Here is a 19140-nt window from a genome sequence, read left to right on the forward strand (position 1 = left end):
AAATTAAAATAAAAGTACAAAAAATCTGGGTGACGTCGTGAATTCCTGTAATCCCAGCTACTTGGGAGTGGAGGTGGGAGGACTGCTTAAGCTCAGGAGTTGGAGACTGGGCAACAGAGCAAGACTCATCTCAAAAAAAAAAAAAAAAAAGAAAAGAAAAGAAAAAGAAATGTCACCACTTTAAACTGGTTCCACATCTCCCCTCATCTGTATTTATGAGCCGGGGCAGCTGTGGGGTGGTTCTTTGTGTGGGATTAAGAGACACTGCAGTTCTTGAAATAAACCAGATGTTTGAATTTTCAAAGGAAAAGTTCACACCTAGTGAAGTATTTATTTACAAGCTCCACAACAAAACAAGAGATTATAAGAAAACTTTCAAGGGACATGGGTCACAGAAACCAACAGGAACACCACAGCTTTCCCAACTTCATGGCCCGGGGGATGTTACAAAACACACAGAAACGCCGATCTTGTACTGATTGTAAACATTTGTAAACTAGTGTTACAATGACTAAGAAATTACAAGAGTTACAATCTGATGAAGAGCGATTCCTGCTTTGACTTTATTTGGTTTCTATCCACTTTTCCAACATACCTTATAAAATACATGCAAAAAACTGGTTTTAGAAAGCGTTCCCTAAAATTAGCGTGTACGGAAACTTCAGGTATACTTCTGCTTTCTTCCGCAAAACCACTCCTTTTTAAAAATCGAAAGCGAAATTGGTTTTTTTTTCTGTTAGTGACTAATCATTGGAGACAACCAGGTTTAGTATTCGAGCAGTGGTTAAGTGCTAAAGAAAAATCGCCGTTAAAGCAGTTTTCTTTTTCACTGTCTTTTTCTTTTCGCCCGGAACCGAGCTGTTCCTGCGAGGGCCACCTCCTCAGGAAGACCCCGCAGCTCTCCCGAGGCGCTTCTGCAGGAGGCAGCGCCAGTTTCGAGAACCCGGACCTTCCCCTCCCAGTGCCTCCGGGGGTTCCGGCGTCTCGGGCGCTGCTGTTTTCCGGGAAGGGCAGGCGCGCTGGGCCTCGGGGAGCTGCGCTCGGCGGGCGGACGCGGGTGAGTGGGGAGTCCCTTCCCTGACTGCCATTCCCGCCGCTGGCAGTCCCGGGCTGGAGAGCCGGGGGTGGAAAGGGAGGTGGGAGACCTCAGCGCCGACGGGAGTCGGATAGCGCCGGAGTTGAGACCCTGCTCCCCGGGAGCTGCCCGCAGCCGAGTCGCGGAGGCCACGCCGCCTTCGAGGGGGCGCACCTGCTCCTGGGCCTGCTGTGCAGTCTCTGGGCCGTCAGGGCTTGCAGCCTTGTCACTTGTTGGCTTTGCTTCATTCAGGAAATTGAAACATAAAGTTATTTGTGTTTCCTTGCTGTTTTATCTCTCTCTCTTTTTTTTTTTTTTTTGAGACGGGAGTCTCGCTCTGTCGCCCAGGCTGGAGTGCAGTGGCGCGATCTCGGCTCACTGCAAGCTCCGCCCCCCAGGTTCACTCCATTCTTCTGCCTCAGCCTCCCGAGTAGAGTAGCTGGGACTACAGGCGCCCGCCACCACGCCTGGCTAATTTTTTTTGTATTTTTAGTAGAGACGGGGTTTCACCGTGTTAACCAGGATGGATACGATTTCCTGACCTCGTGATCCGCTCGCCTCGGCCTCCCAAAGTGCTGGGATTACAGGCGTGAGCCACCGCGCCCGGCCCTCGCTGTTTTCTAGGAGTGTCTCTGGAGATAGTCCTTAGAAAAACAGATTTCTTAAGAAAACGATTCTTGGCAGGGGCAGTGTTGTGCAGTCACGGCTGGCGTTTCAGAATAGGCAAGGTTTTTCTTGAAGGAGACATCCGAAGGAGAATACTATGTTTCCAGTCTGTACAACAGGCAGACGTTCTGTTGCCTTTCTTTATTTTTGCTGCCAGGCATGCATATAGGAAGATTCGATTCTACACGGCCTGGCACCGCAGTTATATGATTGTATTAGGGAAATACGGTGATGGTGATTTGTATTAGATTTTTTTATTCGCTGCCATAACAAATTACATGGCTTTAGTGGCTTAAACACAAAGGAACGCGCGCGCGCGCGCACACACACACACACACACACTCACACACACAATTTACTATCTTAGGATTCTGTAGCAGTCCTACTGAGGTCTCACTGGGTTAAAATCAAAGTGTTGGCAGGGTTGCCTTCCTTTCTGGAAGCTCTTGGGGTGAATCCCTTTTCCATCTTCCGGAGGCCACCTACCTTATTTGGCTCAGTAGCCCTTCCTCCATCTTCAGGGCCAGCAACATTGCGCCTCTGAAAGTTCTTCTGGGGTCACATCTCTTGACTCTTCTTCTGTCTTCCGCTTTCACTTTTAAGTATCCATGATTATACTGGGCCCCCACAGATAATCCAGGATTCTCTCCATATTTAAAAGCAAGCTGATTAGCAACCTTAATTCAACTTGCAGCCTTAATTCTCCTTTGCAATCTAAACTAACATAATCACAGATTCTTGGGATTAGGATGTGGACATCTTTGAGGGAGCCATTGTTTTGCCTACTACACGATTGCATAAAAGGAATGACCATACGTCCCACTCATGCATAGAGCAGAAGTATCCAGACGCTAAAGATGCCAAAAGTGTTCTGGGGGTGTTATAGTAGACCATTTATGCTGAGAGCCTTTATTACAGGCTCTTGGGAATATTGGCATTGTCACAATAATAAAAATAAAAAGCAATTAAATAACATTGCAGTTTCTGTCTTCTGAAATGTAATAAGAGGACTTCATATACATGTGATGTCCTGAGTACAACAAATACTTAAGTCAAGATACCACATAATTCTCTAAATGGAGTGTTTTCAGTGTGTAAGCTTATACTGAGAAAGTGCTCCGAAGGTCTGCAGGGAGGAGTAGACATGGTCCCAGCCCTCAACATCTTTACTGACGTGTCATGGAAAATGACATAGGTACACACATAATTAAAGCACCACAAAGGAGATAAAGGAGGGGGAGTAACATCCTTTGGGGGAATCAGAAAAGGCTTTGGGAACTTGGGGAAAATTTGGAATGGACCTTGAAGAACAGTAAGATTTCATTAGACGGAGATTAAGGTTGGGAGAGGAGGAGGGATGTGACAGTTTGAGGGACAGAGGAAAGAAAAGGAACTATCCAAGTGTTCAGTGTGGTTAGGGAACTGGGTTGAGGAATTGACTAAATAGGAAGGGAAAGTGAGTTGGAGTTAGAATGTATCAGACCATGGCTGACCATTAGGAAGATTTTGCAGTTGTTGATACAATGGCGATATATATGTATATATGTATGTGTGTGTGTGTGTGTGTGTGTGTGAGAGAGAGAGAGAGAGAGAGAGAGAGAAAGATGTGGTTTAAATATATATATATGTACTTAAATATATATATTGTCTCAAGCCATCTCAAACTTACAGAAAAGTTGCAAGTACAGTAAAACAACTTTTCCTTTTCCTAAATTATTTAAGAATAAATTTCCAATCTGGTGACCTATCATCTTTCATTATATACTTGAGTATATATTTCCTACAAAAAAGATGTGCTCCGACATAACCACAATACAGTCATCAAAATCAGTAATGTGGAGTGCTACGTTACTACAATTTAATAATCAGAGCCAATGTGAATTTCACCAGTTGTCCTGATAATGTCTTGGATAGTGTAGGGGTCAAGGGAAAACTTCCTCTTTGCTCTCTGAAGGGCAAAGGCAGATTAAATAGGAGAAATGGCATACAAATTTATTAATGTGCACAGGGGAAAAAAATCACATAGTGATTATACTGCACAATGGGGTACAGATGGTTATATTCCCTACTTTTTAGGGGAAAGGGAGAAGGGGAAGTGTGGATGATTATAGGGGGTTAGTAAATGATTTTTAAAGGAATTCAAGGGACTCGAAGAACATACAATGGCCTTGGACAAAGCCTGTTGGGCTTGCAGAGCAGACAGTGGTTGTAACCTAGGTTTGTTGACAGACTTCAGTCTTCTCTCTGTGATATGAATTCAGAATTAAAAACTCAGGGAAGGGACTAGAGGTAATTGTTCTGTTTTCTGGCAGGTCCCACATTTAGGCAGATAAGAGAACATCAGTGCATCCTCATCCTGTGCTTTTGGAGAGACAGAGGAGGAGGGGGAGGTCAGAGAGACCTTGAGCCATTTTCAGTTTAGCATGTCAAAATGCCATACTTTGGGGTATCAGTTTCTGAGCCCCAATGATAGCAAAAGGATCCAGTTGAGGATCATGCTTTCTATTTAGTCGTGAGGTCTCTGTAGTCTCCTTCAGTATGGACATTTCTTAGTCTTTCCTTGGCCTTCTGAACTTGAAACTTTTGAAGAGAACAGGGCAGTTGTATTGTAGAACCCCTCAATTTGAGTTTGTCTGATGTTTCCTCATGCTTACATTGAGATTATGCATCTTTGGCAGTACTATCGTCGAAGTTACATTGTGTTCTCAGTGTACCTTGTAATGTTACATTATTTTGATTTATTCCATTATTTACTTTGATTATCTCATTATGTTGATGTCTGCCAGACTTCTCCAGTGTAAAGTTACTCTTTTCTTCTTTGAAATTAATAAACATTTTGTGGAGAACTATTTTGAAGGTAACTAAAAATTCCTTTCTTCACCAAAATTTCTAATTTATCTGGACTCAGTTTTTTACTTTAATCAACAGATTTAATCATTACTACCATTATCTATTTTAATCTTTAATTTATCCCCAGATTTGGCCACTGAAAACCATCTCAAGGTGGATTCTGTGTCCTTTCGACATGTCATCATCATTCTTTAAGCATTTCCTTGCTTTTTGGCATCATAAGATGTCCCAGGCTCATCTTGCAGTTTTTCTGTCCTGGTTTTGGGATCAACCATTTCTCTAAAGAGTCCTGGTTCCTTTTGGTGGAGAATAGTATTAGAAACCAAAGTCTGGGTGCTGAGTGCGCTCATTGCTCATTGTGGTTGTATCTGCTCTCCCAGGCCTTCTCAGCAGACAGAGCTAGGGTATATATGTATTTGTATATACACAAGATACACACATAGGCATTGCTTTTTTTTTTTTTTTTTTTCTGAGATGGAGTCTCGCTCTGTCACTCAGGCTAGAGTGCCATGATGCAATCTTGACTCACTGCAACCTCTGCCTCCTGGGTTCAAGCGATTCTCCTGCCTCAGCCTCCCGAGTAGCTAGGATTACAGGTGCGCACCACCATGCCCAGGTAATCACACATAGGTATTTCTATCTGTCTGTCTATTATCTGTCTGTCTGTCTGTCTGTCTGTCTGTCTATCTATCTATCTATCTCAATTATCAATCAGAAACCACAGCTGCAGGATTACATTGAAATCTAGTTCCAATCAACAGTATTTATTCTGGTTTTCTCCCTTTCCATATTTATAATTATCTTCTCTGATGGTGAAAAACTTGGCTCCTATTATCCTCCATATATTTACTTACTTGATCAGTTCTGTGTATGTACCTTTGGCCACTGGAGTCCTTTCAGTTGAGTTCCCATGTCCCTTTCACATACTCCCATCATATTGTATGTGTCTGTGCATGTGTTTTAGTGCTTTTTACTTTTCTGGCACTACAAGATATTCCAGGCTTATTTTGTATATTTTATACCCCAGACCTAGAATCAGCCATTGCTCCAATGAGCCCTGGTTTCTTTTATTGAAGAATATTATTAGAAACTAAGATCTGGGTGTTATGTGACTCTCCTCTTTTTTTTTTTTTTTTTGACACTCCTGTATTCATTAAACTAAGACATGGCTAAGTTTTTGCTAGTCTTCTATTTTATTTTTAAGGAGGAATAGATGTCTTTTATTTCTTTTTCAAGGATATTGAGACTTTAGCCACTTGAAATCTTGGAAAATTATATTGCAGACTGTTTATTAATGTGTATCTAAAAACACAGAATCATGATATCCTTTGTCCCATTTTTGATCTGAGAGTTTTTCATCTCAGTAAATTCATATGTAGGCAAGAGTCCTTAAATTTTTTGTACCGTGGATTCCTTTGCCAGCTTGGCAAATCCTATGGGCCTTTCTCCAAAAAAAAAAAAAAAAAAAAAAATTTGCGGGGACAGGCATGATGGCTTATCCCAGCACTTTGGGAGTCCAAGGGGGGCGGATTGTTTGAGCCCAGGAGTTCGAGACCAGTCTAGGCAACTTGGTGAAAACCCATCTCTACAAAAAATACAAAAATTAGCTGGGCATGGTGGCACATACCTGTAGCCCCAACTACTTGGGGGGCTGAGGTGGGAGGATCACTTGAGCCTGGGATGTCGAGGCTGCAGTGAGCCGTGTTCGTGCCCCCCTGCACTCCAGCCTGGGCAACAAAGTGAGACCCTATCTAAAAAAAAAATTAAATGCATAAAATAAAATACATAGAATTACAAAGTAAATCAATTGTACTGAAATATGGCTGGGATTATAGGCACCTGGCACCACGCCCAGCTAATTTTTTTTGTATTTTTAGTAGAGACAGGGTTTCACCATGTTGGCCAGGCTGGTCTCAAACTCTTAACCTCATGATCCACCCGCCTTGGCCTCCCAAAGTGCTGGGATTACAGACGTGAACCACCGTGCCCGGCCAGAAATCAATTGTATTGAAATATGGTTATCAGAATATTTAAAAAGCAAATGTTTGATATAGTGATATGTATCAATGTATTGCAATGTATTACAAGACCTAGTGGTGAGGTTAGTAACTAATGTAGAAGCAATGTTAAACACAAACTATTTTAGCATATCTGCAACAATATTCTGTGAAACTATCTGTGCTTTCTACTGGTGACTATCACAGGTGCTGTGAATACTGCTGTAGTTTGTTACCATATTCATAAATGAAGAGAATGCTAAGCTTCAATTAGAGGTTATTAGAAATAAACATGTAATTTCTTCCCAATCCATGTTTATGGACCCAGCGGGAGAGTTAGTGAAAGCTTCAGGTAAGAACACCTGTGTAGAGAAAGCATATGTTGGAGGCCTCTTGACTTTGTTTACATTTGGGGAGAAAAGGGAGAATTAAATATTTTAATCAAAACCTTTGAAAAAGGTTGGAAAACCAAAATAGTATTCTTTTAAAATGGAGCATGATATTATTGTTGGAATATGAACTACAAAGGAACATTAATGTTCATTACTTTCTGTATATTATTTTGTTGAAAAGCAAAGGATTTTTAGAATCTTTTTATATATTATAGGTGTGAAAGTTATTTGAAATACTGGAGCTGTGGCTCACGCCTGTAATCCCAGCACTTTGGGAGGCTGAGGGGGGTGCATCACTTGACAAGAGTTCAAGACCAGCCTGACCAACATGGTGAAACCCCATCTCTACTAAAAATACAAAAATTAGCCGGGCATGGTGGCAGGTACCTGTAATCCCAGCTACTTGGGAGGCTGAGACAGGAGAATCACTTGAACCTGGGAGGCAGGGGTTGCAGTGAGCCGAGATCGCACTATTGCCCTCCAGCCTGGGCGACAGAGTGAGACTCTGTCTCAAAAAAAGAAAAAAAAAAGGAGTTATTGAAATATAGACTTTGGATATAAGCCATATGATAATAAAGCCTTTGAAGATGGGAAAAAAAGATATAGCAAAGAAGAGATGTTTCTTCCATAAAAGGGTAAAAGTTGTTATTTCTTTGTTCTTAAATTTGTGTATATATGCTATGCTTACAATATTTATTTTTTATAATATTAGGGAATCATGGAAGCTGATAAAGACAACACACAACAAATTCTTAAGGAGCATTTGCCAGATGAATTTATAAAAGATGAACAAAATAAGGTAAAAAGGAAATTACTGGGTAGTATTAAAAATTATTTTATATCTGTTAGTTTTGCAGTAAGGCATGTTTTGTATGTCTTTGTCCAACATTACCCTGAATTTGGGAGACTGTTAGGCTTTAAAAAATTTTTTAACTTCCATTATGTTATTTAAGCCTTACAAGAAGTGTCATATTTTTATTCTTTCTCTTATAAGGCTTACAACACTAGCTGCTTTCTCACTCACACCCTCATTTCTTGGATTTGCATCAACAAGTTAAGAGCATAGTTAGCAATTATCTCATTAGACCCCAAGAGGGAACAGAGGCCCAGGTAGCTTAAACCACTTTCCCAAGGTCATACGTCTGGCTTGTTAAGGTAGCTCTGTACTATGGGATACTATGGGAATCACAGATAATTAAGAACAAAAACAACAACAACACCAACAACAAACTGCCCCAGAATATGTCCGCTATTACAGTGCAATTTAAAAGTCTTATCGTGGTCACAAATAGCTAGGAAAGGAGTTGATGCAGCACTGAAGTAATATTCAGAAGATCTGATCTCAATCTTTGCCTTACTATATAAATTTCTGTGACTTTGGTCTAGTGTAAAAGGTGGTTTCCTGATTTATATAATGGAGATAGTACTACTTGGCAATGTTAGAATAGACAGCTGATGATGTAAAATATTCAACAAATGCATTATTCACATAGTCATATTTATTCTGAGACTGTCTAATATCTTTGTTCAGGATGAGAGAAATTTATAGTCTTTAGTTCATTCAGAAAAATGAGTTCAGGGGCTATTTACTTTCTTTGGTACCATTTGATATTTTTAAGGGACTAATTGATGAAATTACAAAGGAAAATATTCAACTAAAGAAGGAGATCCAAAAGCTTGAAACGGAGTTACAAGAGGCTACCAAAGAATTCCAGGTACTCTCTTAATTATTTTATATACAACATTTTTGATGGATGCATGGTTTTTGGAAAAAGCATTTGAGTTATACAAAATTCATTTTTAAAACTTTATCATCATCCATGGCACCACCATTTGTAATAGTTCAAAATGGAAAACACCCCAATGATTCCTTCATAGTAGAATGAATTAGTGAATTGGGGTATAGTCATATGATAGAAAACTACACAGCAATGAGAATGAACAGATCATAATGACATGCAGCAACATAAATGAGTTTCATAAACACAATGTTAACACAAAAAAGACAGAAGAGGGCATACCATGTGCTTCCCTTTAAATTAAGCAAAAGCAGGATGTTTGAAGTTAAAACAGTGGTTATTTTGGAAGCAGGTAAGACCCAGAAGGGAACCCAAGGGGGTTTCTGGGGTGTTGTCATGTTCTGCCTATCATCTGCGTGTCAATCATGTGTGTTAGCTTTGTAAAATTTCATCTTGCTGTACTTATGATACATGCATTTTTCTATTATTTATGTACACTTTAATAAATTTACAAAAACAAAAAATTAATAAAATTTACCAAAAAAAGATGGTCATTAGCAAATTACTGTTGGATCAAATTCTGGCTTTTCTCACTGAGTTCTTTTATTATTATTCTCATCCAAGGTGCTTTGGTAATTTAAATGAGTTTCACGGTTTAGAAAATTGGACATATATTAATCCTCACCATTTAAATTCTCTCCTAAATTTTCCTGTATTTTAATTGTACATAATTTTCACCCATTTTTTTTCTTAACAACTCAGATGGTTAAAAAATTAAAGCATTGAGGCTGGGCGCGGTGGCTTACACCTGTAATCCCAGCACTTTGGGAGGCTGAGGCGGGTGGATCATGGGGTCAGGAGTTCACGACTAGCCTGGCTAAGATGGTGAAACCCTGTCTCTACTAAAAAAAAAAAAATTAGCCAGGCATGGTGGCAGGTGCCTGTATCCCAGCTACTTGGGAGGCTGAGGCAGGAGACTTGCTTGAACCTGGGAGGCGGAGGTTGCAGTGAGCTGAGATCACACCACTGTGCTCCAGCCTGGCAACAGAGTGAGACTCTGTCTCAAAATAAATAAGTAAATAAATAAATAAATAAAATTATCTAATTCTGGAGTCTTTCTTTTTGGATGAAATTATCCGGATTTGTAATACCATATTATACCCAACACTATATTTCGTACTTTGCAGCAAAATTAAATATACTATCTAATGATTTCCTTTAGAGATAGTCTATTATTGGCACTTGTTTAAAAAGTCCTTATTTACATGAATGATGTAGGCTTTAGAACTGAACACCATACAATATTGACAGTTTAAACATTGATTAGAAAAAAGTGAGAGGATTACATATTTTTAATTTCATCTGTGAAATGATATTAAAAGATCAGCATTTGATTACTGAGTACTTACATGGGAAAAAGCAATTGCTAAAGATGTTAAATAAGACCATACTCAATATTCTACAAGGTTCTAAAATTAGTGGGGAATGAATTATTGGATGACCAAATTACATTATCTTTGGAAGGACTTAAGTTATTTCTCATCTTGATTTTAATCAAACATTTTCATTTGGATTAGATTAAAGAGGATATTCCTGAAACAAAGATGAAATTCTTATCAGTTGAAACTCCTGTGAATGACAGCCAGTTGTCAAATATCTCCTGTTCATTTCAAGTGAGCTCGAAAGTTCCTTATGAGCTACAAAAAGGACAAGCACTTATCACCTTTGAAAAAGAAGAAGGTATGACTAATGTTAAAAAATATGACCATGTTATTTGGAAAGCACTTTCATAGACATTTAGCTATTACTTTGCTAATATTACTTCACTTATATTATTTCTTATCCTCATAGTGATGTTCTGAGGCAGGTATGATTATTCCCATTTTACAGATGAGAAAACTGAGACAAGTGCCTTGAATATGATCTCTTATTCAGAAAGCCATGACTGTGGGACTTAAATCCAGGTGCTATGATGATGTCCAATACCAGCCTCTTTCTACTCCACATGCTACCTCCAAATAATGATAGTAATATTTCAAGGTAGTAGAGCTGTACAGTTCTCAGAGACATTATCACATTTTATACTCACACAATTCCATAAATGTAGGAGGATAGGATAGTTATTATTGTGTCCTTTAAATATAGACATGCCAGAGCCAAGAAAACAGATTCTGAGGATGTTTAAGTGATTTACCTAAGGGCACATAGCCAATGAATGAGAAGCGCCTGGGAGCTAGAGATTTGGGATGAGACCTAATGTTTGCTAAGTCTGCCATGGTGAGGGCCCCTGTTCGGAGCTGGGGGTTTCTGAGTAGGGAGGATCTGGCTTTGAGTACCAGCCTTGTCCCTTCCTAGAAGCATGATTTGGGATGGGTTCTTTATAAACCTCAGGGTTTTATGCAGGTGCTTCATGGTAGTACCTACTTCATGAGGCTGCTTTGGGTATTAAATGAGAAATGTTGATAAAATACTTAGCACAATGTTGGACACTTAATACATACTTAATGGATGTTAGTTGTTGCTACATGTTAGGAATTTTTCAGATAAGGATACAGAAGCTTAAAGAAGATAATTAACTTGCTTAAAGTCTATACGGTTAATTGCAGAGCTGAGAGCCAAACCCTGAGAGTCCATGTACTTCCACTGGGCCAATATTTCTCTCGGTAGGCCACCAGCCCAGGCCTTTGTTCTTTTATTTAAGTTACGTGGTGAGGGACCAGATGGTGTTCCCAGCCCTTCCAGTGCTCGTATTCTGACAGTCTATAACCCATGTTTCCTCAAAACTGGTGCACCACTGTAGCCTGAAAATAAATGTTGAAAGGAAAGGCATTCCAGCAGGTCAGTATATGCGCGTAGAAGACATGCATCGCCAGTGTGTTTTCCTTCACCCTGGAGCTACTGCTACAGGTAGAAGAGGAGTCCAGGACTCATATTGGCAACTGGTAATCAGGATATAACTAAAAGATAGATATAAACGAGGATTTGGGAGGCAGGGTTTCTGCACAGCAATTTGCTGGGAATGTTGGAAATGGAATTCTCTAAAAGCACCTACATCATTGCTTCTACGCTTGACGTGGCTCTGAGCTCCCGATCTCCTGGGATAGCAGTAGGTTTGAAACACAATTAAGTAGGAGTTGGCTCTTGATTGTCAGAGTCACAAAAGTTGAAACACAAGCAGTCCCTCTCAGCTGTATCAGATCACCAGATGTTGGGGGTTTGTGGAAGAGTGGGAGGGAAAGAGGATCATCTGAGTATTACTCATTGATATTTTCTGTTATTGTCTGTTGTCATTAGCAAAAAAACACAAAAACACAAAAAAACAAAAAACCATCATCCAAGTTATAGAGTCATATTTTGGTACAGTGAGTTGAATTCCCACATGGCCATGGCCCTGCCTTCTGGCCCTTTTTTTCTCTTCCTCCAGCTGTGGTGTGGTGCCATCTGGTCTGGTTGTCATAAACACATTGAAGTTTTATAAGACAGAGAGTGAATGTCACTTATTTTCATGATACATTGGAATAGCAGCCCCAAATATCAACAAGTGAAGTATTATAAACTCATGCCACACATTAAAAATAAATGCCCACTCACATTTTTAATTGACGTAGAGTTGCCTTTTGGAGTACTAGTGACTTTTAGCATTTTACTAAACCTCTCCCATTTGCACAGGTAAATTAGACTTGACAGCTTTGTGATCAATATAGCAGGACTATCAACTTTTTAAAGAACGATTTCAAGAGCATTTCGGCAAAAGTGGAATTCGTCATTAAGTATGACAAAAAAAAAAAGACTCATTCTTTGATATTCCAGCCTATGTAGTCTTTAACATGTAATCCTTGAGAAGACAGAGCAAATGAATATATATTGCTCTAGTGCTTGTAACATATTAAGGAGTAACAAATGATAAGGTTAAGTAAAATCAAGACTAATTGTACAAATGACATTTAGCCATGAAAGTTTTCCCAGCTTACTGAACATGGGAGAATTTCTGGCTGTGCATTAATGTACTAGGGGAATCCTCTGGAAATGGTTAATAGTGGAAGGAAGGGTATGTGGCTGAGCTGAAGTAATATATGAATTCTGGAAGATTGTTAGGCTTATCTCTTAAGAGATAAGAGAAAAGATTCATCTTATGAGATGAATCTAGAACTTGAGAACTTCTACACTGTGATTTTGCTGATGTACTTTTACATTAATATATTCTACTTTGGGACCAAGAGCAATGGCTCATCCCTGTAATCCCAGAACTTTGTCTGGGAGTCTGATGCAGGAGGATTGCTTGAGTCCAGGAGTTCCAGAGCAGCCTGGGCAACAAAGTGAGACCTCGTCTCTACAAAAAGTTAAAAAAATTAGCTAGGCGTGGTGGCATGCACCTGTAATCCTAGCTATTCTGGAAGCTGAGGTGGGAGGATCTCTTGAGCCCAGGAGTTTGAGGTTACAGTGAGCTATGATCACATCACTGCATTCCAGCCTCAGTGACAGAGTGAGATCCGGTCCCCCTTCCCCCTGACCCCCCAAAATATATATTCTACTTTGGTGGCAAGACCATTATCACTTGGAACCACCTCCCGTCAAATTTTTAAAATTAGACCCTTTAATATTAAAGAAAATTAAAAATATTCAGGATAATTTGTTCTTAAACCAAAAGCGTAACAATTCTTGAAATATTGGAAATTAATACTTCCTTCCTGAATTATTTTTCAGTTGCCCAAAATGTGGTAAGCATGAGTAAACATCATGTGCAGATAAAAGACATAAATCTGGAGGTTACGGCCAAGCCAGTTCCATTAAACTCAGGAGTCAGATTCCAGGTAACAGGATGATTAAAATTTTTTGGATTTCTGTTCATCACAAGCACTTCTCTCATCCATATTTCTGAACAGCAAATCATTTTCCAGGTTTATGCAGAAGTTTCTAAAATGAAAATCAATGTTACTGAAATTCCTGGCACATTGCCTGAAGATCAAATGAGAGATAAACTAGAGCTGAGCTTTTCGAAGTCCCGAAATGGAGGCGGAGAGGTGGACCGCGTGGACTATGACAGACAGTCCGGGAGTGCAGTCATCACGTTTGTGGAGACTGGAGGTATTCAAGGGTGTGGAAGGTTAACAGACACTCTGCCATTTCAGTCATGTTCTGTTGTTTCTGAAAGTACTCCTATTCTACTTCTTTTATTTGGAATGTATTAGCATGATAATTGGGGATTTTAAAAAACCTTATAAAATAGTAGAGTGTGGGAAATTATTTCCAGGGACAGTACTAGGAAAGACAATATTGCTACAAATAGGCAGGGTGCAGTGGCTCACCCCTGTAATCCCAGCACTTTGGGAAGCGGAGGCAGGCGGATCACTTGAGGTCAGGAGTTCGAGACCAGCCTGTCCAACATGGCGAAACCCCATCTCTACCGAAAATACAAAAATTAGCCAGGCATGGTGGCGAGTGCCTGTAATCCCAGCTATTCAGGAGGCTGAGGTGGGGAGAATCGCTTGAACCCAGCAGGTGGAGAGTGCAGTGAGCCGAGATCACCAGGCATAGTGGTGCGTGCCTGTGGTCCTAGCTACTCAGGAGGCTGAGGCTGGAGGATTACTTGAGGCCAGGAGGTCGAGGCTGCAGTGACCTGTGATTGCACCACTGCACTACAGCCTGGGAAACAGAGTGAGACCCTGTCTCAAAAAACAAAATTACAAAAAAAATTGATGGATTAGATTTTTTCATGACAAAGTAATAAATGCTTTTCTAAGGAAGGTGAAATAATACAGAAGAACATACATTTAGTAAAAATGAGACATTTCGGCCGGGCCCGGTGGCTTATGCCTGTAATCTCAGCACTTTGGGAGGCCGAGGCAGGCAGATCATGAAGTGCGGAGTTCGAGACCAGCCTGACTAACATGGTGAAACCCCGTCTCTACTAAAAATACAAAAAAATTAGCCAGATGTGGTGGCGCACGCCTGTAATCCCAGCTACTCGGGGGGCTCAGGCAGGAGAATAGCTTGAACCCAGGAGGTAGAGTTTGCAGTGAGCCGAGACTGCGCCACTGCACTCCAGCTTGGGCAACAGAGTGAGACTCTGTCTCAAAAAAAAAAAAAAAAACAGACATTTCCTCAAACTTCCCTTTGTCCTACTATTAGTTAGTTATGGTTATTTGGATGTCTTTCTAGGCTTTTCTCTGGGCACATTAAAACATGTCAATATCCTTTTTTTTTTTTTTTTTTTTTTTTTGTGAGACAGAGTCTTGCTTTGTCGCCTGGGCTGGAGTGCAGTGGCACTATCTCAGCTCACTGCAACCTCCGCTTCCCGGGTTCAAGCAATTCTCCCACCTCAGCCTCCCAAGTAGCTGGAATTACAAGTGCATGCCACCATGCCTGACTAATTTTTGTATTTTTGGTAGAGACGGGGTTTCACCATGTTGGTCAGGCTGGTCTCGAACTCCCGACTTCAAGTGATATGCCCGCCTTGGCTTCCCAAAGTGCTGGGATTACAAGCATGAGCCACCGCTCCTGGCCCAATACGCATTTTTGACCTGAGATTTTGGATGATGTTTAGGGCATCCTGGTGGGATGCGTTAGGGAGAGCTATAAAAGGAAGGGGTCTTGAGGGCTACTGTAATATGTTGTCTTGGAAATGAACAATAACTTGGAAATTTCCATAGTCAAGCATCCAGATTTTAATTTGCCAAATTCCTATGTTCATTTAGCCTGTTTGCTGTTAGTTTGTCTATATCTTGGATTTTAAAAAATCTGGCCAGGCGCAGTGGCTCACGCCTATAATCCCAGCACTTTGGGAGGCTGAGGCGGGTGGATCACTTGAGGCCAGGAGTTCAAGACCAGCCTGGCCAACATCACGAGACCCCTTCTCCACTAAAAATACAAAAATTAGCGGATGTGCTGGCTCATGCCTATAGTCTCAACTACTTGGGAGGCTGAGGCAGGAGAATTGCTTGAGCCTGGGGGGTGGAGGTTGCAGGGATCCGAGATTGCATCACTGCACTTCAGCCTGGGTGACAGAGTGAGACTCGGTCTCAAAAAAACCCAAATAAAATTAATAAAATAAAATAAACTAGAATGCAATTTATAACTCTACTGTGAGAGATAATACTAGCTTTGGAACCTGTGACCTTGGGCCATCTGGGGATATTCTCCTAGAGGTTACATCTAGCCAGATGGGGAAAAATACTTCTGCAGGTTATAGGTTATCCAACAGGTAACTACTGAAGGATATGAAGGTATTCTGGAGATAAATATGCCAGATACTTCAGAAACTGTGTCTTACTGACTCATCACAATAATCTACATGATAGGTCCTGTAATTATGCTTATTTTACAGAAAAAGAAACTGAGGCTTTGAGAAGTCAGGCAACATATCCAAGGCCATATAGCTCATAAGTAGCAGAGCTAGGACTGAAGCTGGTCTATTTGACTCAGGACCTGTACTCTGTTTTTTTTTAACTGTGATAAAATATATATAACATAAAATTTACCATTTTAACAATTTTTAAATGTACAATTCAAGGGTACTAAGTAAATTCACAATGTTGTACAACCATCACCACTATCCAGCTCTAGAACTTTTTAATCACCCCAAACTGAAACTCTGTACCCATTTATTTTATTTTTATTTTATTTTTTTTGAGACGGAGTCTCGCTGTGTCCCCCAGGTTGGAGTGCAGTGGTGTGATCTCAGCTCACTGCAAGCTCCGCCTCCTGGGTTCACGCCATTCTCCTGCCTCAGCCTCCCGAGTAGCTGGGACTACAGGTGCCCGCCAACACACCCGGCTAATTTTTTGTATTTTTAGTAGAAACGGGGTTTCACCGTGTTAGCCAAGATGGTCTCGATCTTCTGACCTTGTGATCCGCCTGTCTCGGCCTCCCAAAGTGTTGGGATTACAGGCGTGAGCCACCACGCCTGGCCACTCTGTACCCATTTAACAATAATTCTCCATTACCTCTTCTTCCAGCCCCTGGTAACCACCATTCTACTTTCTGTCTCTATGAATTTGCCTATTCTAGGTACCTCATTCAAGTGGAATTATACAATATTTGTCCTTTTCCTGTCTGTCTTATTTTGGTTAGCATAATGTTATCAGGGTCCATCCATGTTGTGGTATGTATCAGAATTTCATCCTTTTTAAAGGCTGAATAATATTCTCCGTGTGTGCGTGTGTGTTTTATATATCCATTTTGTTTATCTGTTCATCTGTTGGTGGACACTTGGGTTGCTTCCACCTTTTGCCTATTGTGAAAAATACTCCTCTGAGCATTAACGAGCAAGTATCCGTCCGAGTCCCTGCTTTCAGTTGTTTCGGGTATATACCCAGAAGTTGAATTGCTGGATCATATCATGTTCTATTTTAATATTTTGGGGAGCTGTCATACTGTTTTCTACAGTGGCTGTACCATTTTACATTTCTACCAGCAATGCCTCAGGGTTTCAATTTCTCCATATTCTCGCCAATGAGGGCCTACACTCTTAATCATTGTACCATATTGCTGATCCAAGGTAGATGAGTGAGATGGTTGGATATTCCCAAGAACTGTTTTTGTGAAACGTTACAGTCTTGACACACATCCTTTCACCACTCTAGGAGAAAAAAATACTGCTAAAAAATAGACTATTCTTTGTGTTGTAGAAAACTGATGAATTTTTATTTCCTTTCAGTTTTTCTAGATGACATTCAATCTCCTCCCTGCTTTGGTTAACATCATTACTTCAGTTTATTGAATATATTGAAAAAATATATACAGTATTCTAATCATAGTTTTCACTTACAGCTTTTGAGAAACTGGGAAACATTCCAGTCTTGTTAGATGAGTGGGTTACTTTCTGCAAAAGACTATCGTATTTTTTATAGCTCAAAGTAGATCTGTCTGAGGACATTGCAACCCTTTGTGCATTGATTGACTGCAGTGAATAATTCAAGATGGAATGAAGCCTTTAAACCTCATTATTGTTTGGTCTTGTAGTTTTCAAAATTATGTACTGTGAAGTCTTCAAAGTGGGCTTTAAAATTTCTTAAAAATTAATCTTTTAACTCAATATTTACTGTAATAGTGTTCTCTTTGAAGGAAGTTTTAACTTTGGTTAAAAATGCTTATGATATAAAAAAGACAAATATTGTTTTTGCTTTGCTTTTAGTGGCTGACAAGATTTTGAAAAAGAAAGAATACCCTCTTTATATAAATCAAACCTGCCATAGAGTTACTGTTTCTCCATACACAGAAATACACTTGAAAAAGTATCAGGTAAAGTCATCTCTTTTCTCTCATTTTCAGAACTCACTGCCCAAACCCGCCCCACAAAAAATAAAGTTGTTGTGAGTCCGTTACTTATGAATCTTATCAATGAGGGATAGCAAAATGGTTTCTTTACTTCATTTTTGCTTGGTGCAAAATGAGTTTGTCTTTTGAAGGAGCATTTTAATGCAAAACTGTACTTTATTATACAATTTTTAAAACTGAAATTACTCAGATAATGGCACAATTTTTATTTTTGTACATGGAGACATAGCTGCATTTCTCTCATGTGTCTACTGTCAGTGAGCATGAGAAAGAATTCCTGCCTACTTTCTCTGAACTCATTATCTTTACCCCAGAACTGCTCCCTTTTCCTCTTCCTTCCCAGGTATCCAATGGTACCACCATCTACCTACTCCACCGACTTAAAAGCTAGAACTCATACTTAACTCTTCAGTTTGCTTCACCTCCAACATTCATTTGGTCACTAAATCTTGCCAGCTCCACTTCTGACTACCTCTTTACCTGGTCTTTCTATTCCCAGAGCATCCCTCCTTTCCTCTATGTTCCATAATGCCACCAAAGTTCTCTTTCTAAAACTCAGATCTGACTTGGATATTCTCTTGCTTGGAAAATCTTCCTAAGATTTCTTGTCTCTTCTAAGATAAAATAAAAAATATTAAGCAGAGATTGTGAATGTAAAGTTTTGTAATTCAAAACTCTTAGAAATCTTTCTATTTATCATTTTTTTCCTTCTTAGCTATTTTCAGGAACATCTAAGAGGACAGTGCTTCTGACGGGAATGGAAGGCATTCAAATGGATGAAGAAATTGTGGAGGATTTAATTAACATTCACTTTCAACGGGCAAAGAATGGAGGTGGAGAAGTAGATGTGGTCAAGTGTTCTCTAGGTCAACCTCACATAGCATACTTTGAAGAATAGACTTAACAGAATCATGAAAACTATCGCTTTTTAACGTGGATTACTGTAAATGTTTGACAAAAATGAATATGCTTTTCCTTAAAAAATGAAAACTTTAATTTTTACCATCCATTTATGTTTAGATACAAAACTTATTTCCATGTTTCTGAATCTTCTTTGTTTCAAACGGTGCTGCATGTTTTCAACTACAATAAGTGCACTGTAATAAAAAGTTTTGTTTATAGATTATGTGTATTGGTGCCATGTC

General features: G+C 39.8%; 1 protein-coding gene across 1 annotated transcript; it reads left to right on the forward strand.

Moving 5' to 3' along the window:
- The first annotated feature begins 739 nt into the window (after positions 1–739).
- On the forward strand, positions 740–19118 carry NMI (N-myc and STAT interactor). The gene is made up of 8 exons (XM_003274957.3): positions 740–1057; positions 7693–7779; positions 8600–8695; positions 10297–10459; positions 13424–13530; positions 13618–13804; positions 17853–17959; positions 18711–19118. The coding sequence occupies exons 2-8, from the start codon at positions 7699–7701 to the stop codon at positions 18891–18893; spliced, it is 924 nt and encodes a 307-aa protein (XP_003275005.1). The 5' UTR covers positions 740–1057; positions 7693–7698; the 3' UTR covers positions 18894–19118.
- Positions 19119–19140: the final 22 nt, after the last annotated feature.

This window comes from Nomascus leucogenys, chromosome 17 (genome assembly GCF_006542625.1).
Source record: "Nomascus leucogenys isolate Asia chromosome 17, Asia_NLE_v1, whole genome shotgun sequence".
Taxonomy (NCBI): domain Eukaryota; kingdom Metazoa; phylum Chordata; class Mammalia; order Primates; family Hylobatidae; genus Nomascus; species Nomascus leucogenys.